The 17,498-nt window shown below is 33.9% G+C and overlaps 1 protein-coding gene across 2 annotated transcripts; it reads left to right on the top strand.

The window, feature by feature from the left end:
• Positions 1-2,277: 2,277 nt before the first annotated feature.
• Positions 2,278-17,018, top strand: MS3_00004571 (uncharacterized protein; the record flags this gene model as incomplete). 2 transcript variants are annotated; one of them, XM_051212508.1, is made up of 5 exons in its annotated part: positions 2,278-2,945; positions 7,545-8,086; positions 9,782-10,042; positions 12,251-12,400; positions 15,827-17,018. In XM_051212508.1, the coding sequence occupies exons 2-5, from the start codon at positions 7,546-7,548 to the stop codon at positions 16,591-16,593; spliced, it is 1,719 nt and encodes a 572-aa protein (XP_051072693.1). In that variant the 5' UTR covers positions 2,278-2,945; position 7,545. The 2 variants fall into 2 exon arrangements, with proteins under 2 accessions (XP_051072693.1, XP_035588162.1); XM_035732243.1 differs by lacking the exon at positions 2,278-2,945 and having other exon boundaries at positions 9,782-9,874; positions 15,827-16,593.
• Positions 17,019-17,498: the final 480 nt, after the last annotated feature.

The following is a 17,498-nucleotide window of genomic DNA, read 5'->3' as shown; positions in this document are numbered from 1 at the left end:
AAAAAAATCCCTAACAAGTACCTTGGTATTATTAAAAATTCCATTAATTATTTAGACAATTTTATCATGTTAGAATGAAAACTAGTAGTAAACATTTCCTGAATCATATATTTCCCCGTCCTTTAGAAAAAATCTTGCTAGAAAACTCCAACCAGATTAAACAAATTAAACCATTTAAACTCTGCCCTGGGAGTTGACAGAAGAATTATGATACCAAAGGATGAAAGCTGAGATTCTTCGGAAGTCATTAGTGCGACGTGTTTTTTTAGCAACCAGAGCAACAATAATTATAGGTACGTGGAACGTCCGGGTAATGTGGGAGACCGGTGGGACGAGCCAAATAGCAACAGAAATTAGGAGATACAACTTGGCGTTACTTGGAATCGGAGAAACCCAATGGACTCAAGCTGGACAGAAAAGGCTAGATACGGAAGAGATAGTGCTGTGCTCCGGTCACGAAGATGAAAATGCCCCATACATTCAGAGAGTTGCTCTGATGCTGTCCAAAGAAGCACGTTATGCACTAAAGTGACGGCAAACGTACGGATCTAGGACCATCAAGGCATCCTTCAAAACAAAGAAAGATGGAGCGACGATGAATTTTATCCACTGTTATGCACCCACCAATGATAACAACGACGACGACAAAGATCAGTTCTGTGAGAGACTGCAATCGATCACAGAGAAGTGCCCAAGAAAGGATCTCACCATCCTGTTGGGAGATCTAGATGCCAAAGTTGTTATGGACAACACCGGATTTGAAGATATCATGGGACGAAATGGACTGGGAGAGAAACGAAAATAGTGGGAGATTTTCAAACCTATGTGCATTCAACAAATTGGTTATAGGCAGCACAATATTCCTACACAAACGCATAAAAAAAGCTACATGGATCTCACCGGACCGCACCACAGAGAACCAGAAAGATCATATTTGCACCAATAAAAAATTCCGAAGGACAATGGGGGATATAAGAACCAAGAGAGGAGTTGATATGGCTTCAGATCACCACTAACTGGTGATGACAAGATGAAACGGGAGCTAAAGAAGAACTGTATAACTGGACAAACAGCACTACAAAGGTTCAATACAGCCTTCATTCGAAATACTAACAAATTCAACGAATTTAAGATAGCTCTCAACAACAATTTTCAAGCCTTACAGGACCTACTGAAGGAAGAAGAAAATACTATGGAGGACAACTGGAAGGGTATCAAAGAAGCATTAACTTCAACGTGTCAGGAAGTTCTGGGACGCGAGAAATATCATGAATAAGAATGAAATTCTATCGAAAACCTGGACAGGATTCCAGGAGAGAAGAACAGGAAAACAGCACTTAACCACAGTCGAACGAGAATAGAGAAATTCAAGGCATAAGCTGAATACTCTGTAGCGAACAATCAAGTGAATGCGAACATTACAGCTAGTAAAGAGACATTTGTAGAAGAGCTAACAACGACAGTGGAAAAAGCTACAAGGGAATGAAATTTGAGACAGCTATATGAAACAACGGAGAAACTAGAAGGAAAATACAGTGAACCAGAAAGAGCAGTCAAGGATAAATAAGGCGGGCCAATTACTGAGATTCAAGAACAGAGGAAGAGATGGGTGGAATACTTTGAGCAACTCGTGGATAGATCAACTCCATTGAATCCATGGGACATCGAATCTGCGCACACACACCTTCCTATAGATGTCACTCCACCAACGGTCAAAGAAATCAGGGAGCCCACCAGATAAATGGTGAGTGAGAAAGCAATACACCAGCTGAAGAACTCAAGTCAGACATAGAAGTAACTGCAAACATGCTTCACGTCCTATTCAGGAAGGCTTGGGAAGAAGAACAAGAGTCGATTGACTGGAAAGAAGGATGTCTCATCAAGATACAAAATAAAGGATTTCTGAGCAAATGTGAAAACTACAGAGGCATCATACTACTGTCAGTATCAGGAAAGGTTTTCGACTGCATGAAAGACTCAGTAGACGTCCAACTTCGAGATAAACAGGCTGGGTTCCGTAAGGATCGGTCGTGCCCAAACCAAACAGCGACATTTTGGATTATATTTGAGCAATCACTTGAGTGGAACTCGTCACAATACGTCAACTTCATTGACTACGAGAAGACGTTTGACAGCGTGGACAGGAGGACCTTATATAAACTTCTTCGACACCATGTAGTGGGTACCTGAGAAGATCGTCAACACCATCCGGAATTTATACAGCGGGTTACATTGAAACGTTGTGCATGGAGGACAGTTGACAGGTGCATTCCAAGTAAGGTCCAGAATCAGACAAGCCTGCATACTCTGCACCTTCCTCTTTCTTCTGATGATCGACTGGAACATGAAAACTTCAACCTCCGAGGGAAAGTACGGAATACAATGAACAGCTCAGAATCAATTAGAAGAATTTGACTTCGCGGATAATCTTTCCCTTCTATCCCATACACTTAAACAAATGCAGATGAAGACAACTAGTGTATCAGTAGTCTTTGAATCAGTGGGTACAAATATACACAAAGGAAAAACCAAGATCGTCAAATACAACACATAGAACAATCCAACCACACTTAATGGTGAAACTCTGGAAGATGTGGAATCTTTCACGTAACTGTGAAGCATCATCAATGAACAAAGAGGATCAGATGCAGACGCAAATGAGAAGATTGGCAAAGCAAGGGCTCCATTCCTACAATTGAAGAACATATAGAACTCAAAACAACTTTCAACCAATTTCAAAGTGGGAACCTTCAATACGAGGCAAGTGCTAACTTGGAATCCTGATGGGAAATGGAAAAGGGAAAGGTCGAAGAACACACCATATCGAGAAACGGAAGCAGACATGAAAAGGATGAATAGGAACTGGAAAAGATTGTCCAGGACAGAGTTGGATGGATTTTTCTGGTAAGCGGCCTATGCTCCTGAAAAATTGCCAACAGGCTCAAGTAAGTAAGTAATCAATAATGAATTTATCGGTATTTAAGTAGGATGTAGTAAACCGAATATTATGCATTTTTTGTTCTTTTCTGAGTCTACCAATGTGTTTATTTTCTAAGTATTTATTGACTCATTGTGCACCATGTCGATTGTTTAAAAATTCATTGTTTAGATGAGGTATTCAGTGGCAATCATAATAAAGTGAATTTCGTAATAAAATTTTATAAATAATTAGGCTTTTTAGTATTAACGATAAAACCAAATAGGCCAGTTGGTCATGAAATTATCAGTTTGAGGTTCTGGAGTGTGTTGAGTTTCGTTAAATTGATGAATCAGTCAGTGTTGGACCACCACTGGAAAACTACAAACACTGGACGGTCGCTTCGTCCCAGCATGGGACACCTCAGGAGTGCGCATCCATCACTCTGTACTCAAAAGCCGAACCGAGGATCTTCAATCTTGAGCCCGGACTCTTAACCTCTAGACCACTGGGCCAGTACTGATTGGTGTTAATGTGTAATTATGAAATATTAATGTAGATATTAGTAAAAAGTCGACTGAACTTTGTTTGGATCAATAATTTAAGGATACTCTTTTAATTTGCAAATTTTGATCAATCTTATTACTGAATAAAAACATCAAGACTTTTCTATGTATAATTGCTTTTTGATCATCGTGCTATGCTATGCTACCCTTTAAGCCCTAGTACAAACCTTTTATTTTGTACCGCTGTCGTATCTCTCAAATTATCCATATTGTAATTCACATTGTCAAGGTTTCAACTGTTTATTTCAAATTAATTAACCATGGACAAAATAGACAGTGATCGTAAGATGCCGGATCAGTGGTCTAGAGGTTAAGCGTTTGCGTGAGACTACAGGTCCTGGGTTCGAGTCCCGGGTGCGGGGTTTTCCTAATTTCGCAGCCTGATGTAGGATATCTTTCAGTAAAGTAGACTTTTCAAATGAATACATTTTTTTTATAGTACAAGGGATAAAACGGATCTAATATTCTTTATCTACAAACAGTTTTTACAATGGTAATGTTACCATTCATGTCAATCGTAATTTTACATGAGATTTGTCTTCGTATATACATATGTAGTTAAGTAGGTATTAGTAACACTGAATCCTTAATTTGTACATGTATTTGGGATATGATTGTCAACTCGTATGTAATTGTTCGGAACACCCTCCTTTTCTCTCTCTCTCTTTCTGTGCATATATTAGACACGTATATCTGATTCACTATTGCCATACCTTTTATTGATAATGATTTACAATTAATTACTACAAATGCGCCACTCATATTCTGTAATAAATACATAGATATGTAACTATTTAAAATAATTTTATGTAGTCCGTTCTTGACTTATGTTTAACTCGGACTATTAAGTTGTGACAGTAAATAACAAAGGTATGTTTATCCTTTCACCTGATTTCCTGTTGTTCAAACAGTGAGCTTAGGAACATGTGAAGTTAATGTCGCACATCGGTTGCTTGACAAATACAGTAATGAAGTTTTTGTTTACAAAGTTAACATCTTAAGCAAAGAAAAAATATCAAGCTATGAATACTTTTTGCCGGAGTCGGCCTAATCTTTCTAGATATGTATCACCAGTTGTCTATTTTCAGAAATTTACTAAAGATATCCGTTATCTTATTTTATGAGTTTGGTTATGAAAACTTAGTCAAATCCTAGTAACAATAATAATAATAAAAATAATAACATAGTGAATATCACAATTCCACGACCTAAAAATGTGATAATTTCCGAGGTCTATTGTTATAATAAACAACACATTATGTGTTATAACTTGTGACCGCCGATTAATGTGCAGTAACTTATCGATCGGATCAATGACGTGTAAAACACGTGTGAGCAGCCTAGAGTTCTGATTGGTCATGCTTTCCACCTAGCCCAGCCAGATAAGTTCAGAACACCAGTCTCAGCCTCTGCGATAGGAATCATTATATTTCAAACATACTGAGTTTATATACCAATCAAACAAACCACAGCGTACCAATAAAATATGAACAACATTTGTACAAGAATTAGCCAGATATGACTGTGAATGAGGGAGGCAGTGACTAATAGACAGGGAATAATTCAAGAATGGAAAAACGTATAATAACAGTTCATAGGTTAAGATAAAGCTTATGATAAGAGAGACATGAATATGAATAGTTTAGTTAATTGACAATTATACGATAAAAATATACGCACAGTATTTGTCCATCAATAGATCCCAAAAGTTACCATTCATTATTCTTGTCGGAGCATTACATTAAGGTATACATGAAAACATTGTGATTGATTTCACTGATGTTTTCTAATAAAAATCTTTCATTTCATTTCAGTCAAGTTCTATATTTTAACAATAGGCGTAATTTCACCAGATATTATTATCAGATCATACAACAAGGTTTGGGAAGAACTTCACGCATTGAGGATATGAGTTAAAATTAATTTACACATTCTAATGCTGATGAAATTAATAAGTTGAAATCATATGCAAAAAATTAACACAAAACAGTAAATGTCATGGTTTAATTATTGTAATGATAATACTGAATAATACCAATAGTGAATAATACCAATATTAAGTAAAGTAAGAAAGATCAATGTACAGTTGACCAAAATTATGTACCATTGAAAAGATTCAGTACAGTTTTCCATGAAGAGATATAGGAGTAAAGTTTATAATGTGTACTGCTAAAAGTAGAACTGAATGAATTTATTGTAGACCAAGCTAAATAAAATGTTGAAATGTATCTATTTTGTACAGATAAGTCTTATATGTTCTAACTGATTACCTAATTTAGCTTCGTTTTGATAAATTACTTGGATTTTTTTATGTAACTGGAAAGGAATGAACAGAATTTCACCAACTTATAATATATGTCATTATACTCCATCGAATTTTAGTAGATTTGTAGTGGCTTAGCTTCGTTAATCAATCACCATGATATTCATTATTATATACATCACAATGGTGTTTGAAATCAGAAAGCAATAAGAAGTGGCAATGACAGTTTATTAGCGGATAGCACAGATCACAAAGCTACAAGCACATTGAGGTGAATGTGTGTATGTTCGAGCAAATACAGAGACAACTTTATAGTCAAATTGAATCAAGGCGCAGCAAAGCAAGGTGAAGGTTATTAATAGGATTCGAGCACATATATACATGGGAAAGAGAATGATTCATCAAGTAATATGTAAGCTATTAACATTTAAACTAGAGATATGCGCATAGGCTGCCATGTGATCAAGCGTACCCGTTTATACAGACACGGTAGTGATCATAATAATATAAAGAAATGGATGAATCGTTACTGTTCGAATGACATTGTTTGTTAAATAAGTTAAATAATAGGTCTTGACAAAAATTAACCGCAATCAAAATTATTCATATGTGTGCTGCTATACTTTCACTGATATTATCATCATGTATCATGGCGGTATCTGTTGTTTAAAATTTTAATTCTATATATATTAACTTTGATATATGTGTTAGTCACTAGATAATGTTCATTAATAATCTCGTCGTTAAATTATGAACAAGAATACAGTCATAAAACATCGAGAGTTGCTATTAAAATATGAGATTGTAGTGATGTTAACAGATGAACTCACGAACCAGTATATTCTGGACCACCATTGAAAATCCGGAAGCACCGGACGGCTGTTTCGTCCTCCTCAGCAGTGCACATCTACGATCCCTCTTGTAAGACTCGAACCCAGGACTTTCGATCTCGAGCGCGAACACTTAACATCTAGACCACTGAGGCTAGGATCCAACAGTGTTAATGTCTTACTTCAGTCGATCCAACGTTATTGGCCCTGTATCTGACTTCATTTCGATTGTATGAATGATTGTTATTGAAATATACATATTGTCAATCCTCGGATGAAATTATCGACTTGAATCGCATTATTGAATAACGGAGTTAAATAAGTCAAATACGAGCATGGAATTTTGAATACATATATTTTGTACGCTCGTTGATCTAGACTGACAATCAAAGAGACAAAGAAAAGGAAGAGGGGAAAAGAGAGAGAAGCGCAATGAAGCGCAATAGAGGTGTGTGAGCCAACTCAATTTAACCAAGCGTTAATTGATATTTATAGTCAGACCAAATATAAACTATAGACATGTGATGTGTAGGTTATGTAATGCACATATATGCGCTCATATAAAAACAGCCAAGGTTGATAAGCGAATAGTTGACAATCTCAAAATGTAGCTTGAGAAGAATGATTATGTTGGTTTGTCCAGAAGCTAGAATAAGTTATGTGTGATTAACATAGCGACCGAAACTACACAACCTATCATCGATTGTCCGAGATAGATACCTATCTCTACTCGATACGGATTGAACTTCACTAGTCATGGCTTCTCACTAGAACTCCAGTACTTCCGGGTTTTGTATTGTGGTTTAGCCTACATCGACTCATGAGTCCATTATATAGAGTTATCAACAAATTGTATACCTTTATTTAATTAGAATACAATTTAATGTAAATAACAATTTTCGTTCATAGGTATAGTCAGTAATATCCTCTTTTTTTTTAAAAGAAACGTTTTTTCCCCACCTATTTAGAATGCCAGTAGAATATCGTCAGAATAAAAATTATACTTCAACTCATCTTAGTTATTATGAATTACCTCATTCATTAGGACGTCATCATATGTCACAAAATTATAATCAACAAAATGCATCAGATCGTCTTTATCAAATAGCCATACAAGCTGCAGTGGCCAAAGCAGAATCATCTAAATCCACAAATGATGAAATTCGTAAATTTTATCATGATGATAATAAACATAAATTAAATAAAACAAAACTAAACAATAATGTACATAATCATACTATTAATAATACAATTACTACAATCAGCACTACAACTACAATAATAACAACTACTAATACTGCTACTACTACCACTACTACTCCTTCGATAAATTTATCATCAAAAGTTAAAACAGCACATTTAACTCCTCAACAATGGCAGTTATTAAATGATTATCATGAACATGATTTATTTGTACGTACAAGAAGTTGGAGTTTTTGTATGGCAGTTTTAGGTGTTGGTGTAACATTGTTTGGTATTGGTAGTCCAGCATGGAAATGGATTGGAGATTGTAAGTTTTCACCATGATTATGACTGATTTTTTTGTTTTTTATCAATTTGCGTAGTTATTTGTATTAACTCTAAGTGTAAGATCGATAAAGTTGTTAAGTTTCATTCAAATAACAAGCCGACCACATTTAGACTGTCACTGATGACCTGAATGCACTACATGCCCGTTCCTTCTCGATATGGAACCCTTCGGCAGTATGTATCCACAATCCCACACGCAGCACTTGAACCTAAGAATTTTGTTCTAGAGCGCGAACAGTTAACCTCTAGACCACTGAGTCGGAACCAAACGATGCTAATGTCTAACTTTAATCAATCCACAAAATTACGCCATATTCTTCCATTATCTTCGCCTTACATCCGACTCGGTTGAACTTCACTGGTCATGACTTCTAACTAGAACTGGGGAAATTTCTTTTCGATGCATGCCATGAGTGAGTACATGATAATTTTCTGTGTGGGGTTGTGGATATTGTTGGTTTTCGTTAAAATCATTAATTTAACTTTGTCGACTAACAAGTTATGTACTTATATGTTTGGGCCTCTTTTACTTACGTTTCGTGTAGTCTTATGAGCAATTAAGCGAATAAATCATCTCTAAAACACCTACGATTGTTACTCTTTTTAAGTACATCAATTAATCAGATCACTTTATTCGATCTTTAGTTCTTATTGAATTCAATAGCTTAATTCCCATTATAACTTCCAATATGAGAAAGTTGTCATGTTTATATTTTCTACTTTAGGTTAAGTACTTGACTTAAACCGATATAAAACCCTGGAAGAACTTAACAGTTTTGTCAAAATGATCGATCAAACTATTTTTAATTGTGCAAATATTTCAAATAACCTTCCTTTTTAAAATGGATTTATTTGATGTATTTATGTGTTAACATTAAGTGTTTACAAATTATTGAAATACTAACTATTGGAAACTTAAACCAGCATATTGCTTGTTTTTTATACATTCCTCTCTCTATCCTTTGAAAAAGCAATATATGATTAAACTAGAATTCATACTTTTAATTCATCATAGCTAAGATAAATACACTTGGTATTGTTTTCTTGTATTTTCCCATTGTTGTTGAGGGCTGCAAATGATCAGTCTCTTGTTGGCATATGTGCATCCTGGCAGGAGTTACTTGATATTGCATTAAGTCACAAATTTTATCAGGAAAGATGGATAGTAGCCAGCAGTGGAATATAGGACGCACGTTTCGTCCTATTCGGGACTCGTTCTAACAGTTTTAATGATTGAAAATGATTTTATTTTAAGCGGCAATTCGTTACAATATTACATAATGGTAGCTGAGACTTCAATATAATAATATTTTTAGTATTGCAATATAGATTTGATCATTATTATAATTATGAAAATTTTTTAAATGCTAGTTATCACCACTCCCCAAGAAATGCCTACAGTTGTGAAGTGACTAATACTCTTATCATCATTAAAAGTACCACAAACCTTTGTCATGGTTACATAAAACAGAATATGACCAGATGAAACTTTGAATAATTTTTTTAGAAACTTAATATTTTCTAAGTAAAAAGTGATAACTCAGTCATATTCATTAAAAAATGTCATGATTTACAAATTTTAAAGTGTATTTAAGAGGGTAATTAGACTATGAAATGCATAACTGTTAAGAAATATTGTATGATTTTTATTACATGTTTGTTTAATCATTTAAAGCTCGGAATCCTTATGAACTTGGTTTATGGACTTTGTGTCTACCGAACAATTCCACTTGTCTTTCAATAATTTACCACTTACAGAATAACTGGAGTAAGTTCACTAATAAAATAAATGATTATATAATTATACTTCGGATTTCCTCTCTACCATTTGTTTCTCTGAAACACAAGTATGATATAGTTGACAGATTGAAGTATATGCTTGTAATGAAAACAAGATCATTTACTGATGGAAGTAGAATTGTTTATTTCAATGAAGGTTAACAATTTATTCATTGTATAAGTCGGTAATTCATAACTAGACAAATGATTTTATTTGTTCTTAACTAGCAACATGTTAATAATTGTATAGTGGTAAATATTTCTTGCTACATTCATTTGATTCATTTATTTTAACACATAGATATTGGTACAAGGGGGCACCAAATACATATGCGCCACACAAATCTCATTCGATATGTGTGAGGGCTGTGATACTCCCCGGGTGCCCAAACCGAAGCAGGTGGTTTTCTTATGGGGCCACTCCCCGAGCCTTCGACCTGAAGGTCTGATCCACAAGGCAGTGGAGCATCGTGAGGAGATGCAGTCCCGTGGTAGCCGGTGACCAACAATTGGTTCATACTTCATTTGTTTCCACAGGATACTGGAGCCCATGTACACCATTGGTTTGGAATCCGGTTAAAGCGCCGGACATTCGCTTTTCGTCCTCTCATTTTCGTAAACAACAGTAATGCCGCGAGAAGGCAGTGAGTAGGACTTCCCCGGGCAGAGGCTATATACGCGTGGCCATGTGAGAGCATTTCAAGAGGGAGAGCGGACTCTCCCCATTCTCGGCTGTACCAGGGCATTTGGGGGCTGCTACATTCAAATATATATCAAATCTACTCAAGTAACTAGTTATTGTAAAAATCAATTAATCTAGGTTTAAAGTTGTAAGATGTGAAGTGTTTTGGAAAAAAATTGTCAATAAAACCTGATGATTATTGACAAGCTTATGAATTAAATATTATAAAAAGGCTAAAACTTTCTCAGAACAAAAATTCGTCTTAAGTCCATTTAATAATACATATAATAATATATAAATGTAAAACATAATAAACTAGGACTATGACTTACTGTTGTAACTGGAAAGAACTGAAAATGATTGTCGAGGATAGGGTTGGATGGACAGTACATGTGTGCGGCCTATGCTCCTCCAGAAGAGGTAACAGACGTAAGTAGGGAACGTTTTGTTCCGACATATAAATCAAAAGTTATTAAATATCCAAAGAATTTACCAATTTGGTTATCTATCAGCTATTTGTCAATTATAATACCAACACAACTGCAATAATCACTGCGTTATTACTAACGTTGAGCTGGCTAAATGATGAAGAATGCATTCACCGAACAATCTACATTTACCTGATACAATTACAAACTGACCGTTATAATATAATTCAATAGAACTGAGTCTTTAGATTACAAGTTAAATCCTTTTATACGCTTCATATGGAGATGTTAGTTCAATAGTTTGATCATGGTGATAAGAAATCTAGTTGTCTGATGAGACAAAATATCATTCAACCTATGAAAATCAAATTAACGTACTGCACAGCAGTCATTATTCTTTTGTTTTGTTCTGGATCATGTAATTTATCATAAGACTTGTATAAGCGAATTTTAATCGATAACCACTTAATACCTAAATATGATTCAACAATCCAATAACATTAGTCTTTCCAGTGTACATCACTCAGTCAACCATTGAATTTGTGTGTTAATGAAACCTTCTGCACAGATATCGAAACATTTTATTCATTATCACCATGGTATATATATATATATATCAAACGTTCTTAAGAAAACTAATCAACAGACACTCAATTATTAAGGGATTACTAAATTGTTAATGTAAAATAATTATTAAATGAATTATTTGCAATTAACAACGAGTTCGCGTCACATCACTGAACTGAAGCTTTTTGAACAATATTCGATTTAATAGTTGAATTCAATTGAAGTTAGACCACCATGAAAAACCTGGAAGCACTGGACGGCCGTTTCGTCCTATTGTGGGAATCAGCAGTGCGCATCCACGACCTCGCCCCCTGCGAGATCCGAACCCAGGACCTACTAGTTTTGTTGTTTTAAACTGTAATCAATCATTATTACCCTTAAACAAGTTTTCTCGATTATTATTCAGTTGTTATTATTGTGACCTTTATGTTTCGTGTCTTTCTTCATATCTGTCAAGTGGACAATTATCTCTTATAATTTAGAGCGGCAAATTATTCCCAGCGTTATATTCTTTTTTTACCCCATGATTACTGTATAACCTCATCTCATAATACGAGTCTCGAATCAACTTACTCTTCTATGGGCATATATTTTCCATATAACTATAAATATGAATGTGATGATTTCCTTGAAGAGGAAATATTCTTCGCTGAATTCTATTTTTATTTAATTTGATGTCTCTTTACAGAACTTCATATATCAATTATATGTCTACTGGGTTGTGTCTGCTTATTTGGAATATTGGGTTTGGGTTTAGCTATTACAGGTGTGTGCAAAAGTGCCTTGATTCTTAGACTTTATTATTATCATTCAGCTGGTGAATGCTTTTTGGTTTCAAGTGAGTGTTTCAATTATTCTATTTTCATGTTTATGAATGAATTAAGTAATCGATCAACAATATGATTGCTCATATAGATTCTGATAGTAGAGAGGGAATTATCGATCATTATTCAAAAAAGATAAAATATCCACTAACTTTTAATAGTTTCACATTTGATTCCAATCAAATAAGAACACAAATTATTAGTACCTTTGGTAAACTTCGATGGTTAAATAAGAAGGTAAAGATTATCAGAACTATGTGATATATTAGCGTAGTACATTTGGAACAATTTCATCATACATATACTCGTTAAGAACGTTTGTATATAAAAATAAAAGGTCAACTAGACAAATGGAAGCCAAGAGAAGATAAAGATGACAGAGAAAATAATGTCCATCATTCTCCATTGTCAAACATATAGTTCAAAGAGATCATAAAATTGATATTGACTCGGCTTTTGTGATGTGATTCAAAAGTATTAAAGGCCGCATACTAAAGTTAATTAAAGCCTTAGTCATATGAAAATTCCTACCCTCATTATGTATTCAAAAGCAGTTTATTTTCACTTTGAACCTACCCTGGTAATGTTATCCAGCGTGATGAGTTTTCATATTATTTTCTTTACCATCTTTGTTTTCCCATACCCTCCATTTATCTAGCTTATCTTTTATTCTTTCATAGATAAATATTCTTGACAAGTATATGTGTGATCAGATTGTTCTAAATGTATTACGCTATTATATATCACGTAGTTGTAATCATCTTCGTCCTATTACAATATCCAAGTTGGAGAATTCGTTTACCATAAATGACTTAATGAGCATATTGTTAGCTGAACAGCTATACATTAATTATTTCATTGTTAATTGTATCTGAGCATGTTTTTCATAGGCATACTTGAATAGGTATTTGTTACTTTCATGGAGTGTGTACGTAGAAAAATAATTAGATAAATGCCTGAGCATTTCCACTGTGTAATAAATGCAATCTCTCTTCTGTTTGTTTAGTCGAAACGATATAATTAAATGAACTGTGAATTCCAATATTAACTGCCCCTGACAAGCAAACTCATTCAAATTCATTTTTTGTAAAGCTATAATTTTTGGGGAAGTTAGTCACTTTTCAATGGGGATATTGATCATTAGTCACTTATTGTAGAGCATCATTTGGGTTTCCTAGACGTTTCTTAACCATGATGTATGTATCTAACAAGCATTATTTATAATCTTTATATCAATTTATAATAGGCTGACAAAGCACTTAGCTCAATCTGACTGCTAAATTGGATGATTTAGGTTTAAAAACATAGTATGCTTATGCCCAAACTGATTTAAATAAATGATCTTCGAAATAGCTACGTAGAAGAGTTATCTGCTCTCATAATATATGTTAACTTATGAACATTCACGTATCAAGAAATTCTTACTTTGAGAATATTGAAAATATTGAACAAATAGATGAACTTTTAACAGTTTAAAATACAGTCAGTCAGCTGCAACGGAGGACCAAGCACATATATGCATCGGTCTTAATTGCCACCCTTCATTAGCACAACAAGATGGACACCTGATTCATAGAGGTATTTACTTCACTGGTAGTAATATATAAAAGAAAGATTGTTTATAATGACATAGTACACGAAGAAAGAATTAGTTCGTAGAAAGGAAGATATAATGTAATTTTAACCTCACAGTTTAAAGGAAGACAAAGTGTGTATACACCTACGCCATTGTGAACGATTCTAAGTCATGTCACACAGAGTCTCCAACCATTGTTTAAAATAAAAAAAATACAAACCCAAGGTCTTCTCTAAATTGATATTTAAATAGCATATAGATGATTAAGGGATTTATTCTGAACATTTGTTTGTTTGAAGAGAACAAATCAGTTTAAAAATAAAATGGTTGCAATCACATAAATACTTATATCATTAATATCAGAAAGGGTTTTGTGGATATCATAGTAATTTCAAGAGTTGAGATCTAAACCACCATGGAAAACTTGGAAACACTTATATAATTGTCTACTTTGTTCTTGAAGAAATCACTTGTCTACATTGATCATTTCTACATATTTATTAATGAACTGAATACATGACATGTAATGACATGAATTCAGTTTAGTCTTAATTAATGAATGCAAACTTCTTGTCATACGGAAATTCGGTAAATATTTTGCATCGAAATTATTTTGCTTAGATGATCCATTCTCTTGTACAAATATGTTAAATGTTAAGTTTACTGTTAACAATGACAAATTAGTTGTCATTTATCAGAAAAAAAATAAAGTTGAAATACTAATCCAATATCAAATGACATGTTACTAAACTATACTAAGCAAACAATTGAAGCTACATATTTTGACAACATAGATTTTAGAATAAAAGAAATTGATAGAAAAACAAATTAATTCATTTAAATCGGATATTTATATTTCGTATATGATTGATTAATGGATGATAAAACTAACAATTACCACTATTCATTTTGTGATTATTAATTTCACTTAAAATCTCCGACTGGAGTCCCTCTGGAGCTACTGTCAGTCCCAAGCCCGGATAAAGGAGGAGGGTTGGGTATGGAGTTAACGACCTCATCCTATAGAAAACTAACTTGCTAAAATAACGCTGATCAGAAAAAATAATTCAAACCACTTAAACTCTGCCCTGGGAGTTAGAAGGTCTTCATTTAGAAGAGTGATGATGCCTCATGCTAAAAGTCACGTACGTTCAGAATTCACGAGTCTGATGCGTCTTCTGACAACCAGAGCAACCATAGAATACTCATACAATGGGGGAGGCGGGGAGAGTCATCCAGATTGCTTAAAATTATGTAATAGTTAATTACAGTTGAATTATATAAGATATCAATAATTCTGTATAGTTATTATCAATATGGAGCAAAATCTAGTTGCTAACCAGATTAGAATAGATGTTGTATATCCATTTGAAGATAATTTCCCAACAATTTTTATTCTTAGTTCATTTTTGTATTGGTTGTTTAAATCTTCCCATTGATCTTCAGGACTATAATTTATCCGTCTCTTATTGGTATATGTACATCTAGTACGGATTGCCTCGATATTGCCTGAAGTCACAAATATTACAAAGATGAATGGTGACTAGCAGTGAAATTCAGGTCGACTGTTTCGTCCTATGTGGAACTCGTCATGTGGATGAATCTGCATCCCAGACTAGATGTTCACTCCGTAACTTGAACCCGGTACCGTTCGCTTCAAACATCATCACTTTATCCACTTAGCTATTGAGTCTTTATTGTTTGTTAACATCACATTTATAGATTTTTGAAGTTTCTAGGTAGGATGTTAGCACACCATTACTACCACGTCATCCGGAAACCTAAGAAATATTTAGTCATATTTTATTCATTACTTAATTAGTATTCTTGAAAACCCATTATATTTTTAACCCCTTAATCTTAGGTATTGCCACAATAACTGCTTTAATACTCTATCCAATATCAGCTGAAACATGTATACAAAATTTATTAAACCTTAATATATTCAAAATCAAATCAACTGATCACACTTCCACGATCAGCATATCTAGTAACAATAACAACAAAAATCCTGCTTCTGAAGAAGATGTATCATTGACCAATATTGAGACACAATTTGGATATACATATTTTTTGACATGGATTGCAGCGCTATTTTTTGTCAACTCATTTATATGCATGAATTTAGATTTATTGATACAATCATTCGTTCGACCAATACCACTAATCAGCAATACGATAAATAATTTAATGCCATGCTGTGGTTTGTCTACCTCGTTATCAGAATCACCAGTATCGTCTAAATCGTCACACTCATCTTGTCATTTTAATGAATCTATTTATAAAAAGCAAAGACATGAATGTACTGAACAGAACATAGAACATATGGTAATATCAAACAGTAATCAAAATACTGAAACTAATCCTAGTGGCAATCTACATTCTAAGCGCAAACTGATAAAATATCAACGAGAATTCGTATCATTCGACGATAGTATTACAGAGAATAGTCAACATCAACCTTGTCAAGTACCAAACATTCTTTTGAGTGATTATGATAAGGAATGCGAATTAATAAATTCACGAAATAAAGAATTGTGCAAGGAAAATTCTATTAATATTACTGATGAGATTGTAGTGATTCCTGATGAGATTTTACAAGATTCAGGTCAAGATGGTGAATGGATCTAAATACAAGATAAAATATACGGATCCAAGTGCCTTGAACTGAATAAAATAGAATCCACGCTGTTCACCTGTAATTTATATCACAGAATGCTTTTATCTATTATTCTGACGTATTGATTTGTCATCTCTTGTTCAGTGATTGAAGTTTTTCCAATAGTACCTTATAAATAAAATACACTTATCATTTAGATGAAATTAGAATTAGTAATGCATCCTGTGTTTGAATCAGGTAATAATTTACATTACCTGCATGTGTGAACATTATTTTAGATGACCAAATATCAAGGGAATATATATATATATATATATATAAACTTATTGATCAAGATTATTGGTAACCATGTTGAATATTTTAACATTTCCTCCTCCGGAAAAAGATATACACTAATATATACACATATTTAAACACATTATTTTGTATATCAAAATGCTATTTTTTAATATATGAATTATATCACTTCCGACTGTGATTTTCAATACATTTAGAAGATTATGAACTTCATATACGAATAACTGCATTAGGTAGTCGACTGTAAATCCTGTTTCACATTCATCAGCATGTTATCCGATAAATTCCAACCGAAGCCTGACAGATTCATAACCTGAGAATTTACCATTGAGCTATACGAGTGGCAAGTGATCTGCACGACTGAGGTATTTATACACTATTGACCACGTAGTAGAGATGACTATCATATATATTTAGTCATTTAGCGCTGATAGATCTAGTGGTTGAATGGTACACGATCAAGTACACTGAAAAACACTAGTCCTCCAAGGATCACAGGTACACTTTACTGAAAAATGTCAAACAAGACAAAATATAGGTTTAGGGTCCCTTGGAGACTACTTCCAAGCACTTAGCATCTCAGTATAGTACACGTAATATCAAGTCACTTACATTGATG

This window comes from Schistosoma haematobium, chromosome ZW (genome assembly GCF_000699445.3).
Source record: "Schistosoma haematobium chromosome ZW, whole genome shotgun sequence".
Taxonomy (NCBI): Eukaryota; Metazoa; Platyhelminthes; class Trematoda; order Strigeidida; family Schistosomatidae; genus Schistosoma; species Schistosoma haematobium.
This window is presented reverse-complemented; position numbering and strand designations above follow the sequence as displayed.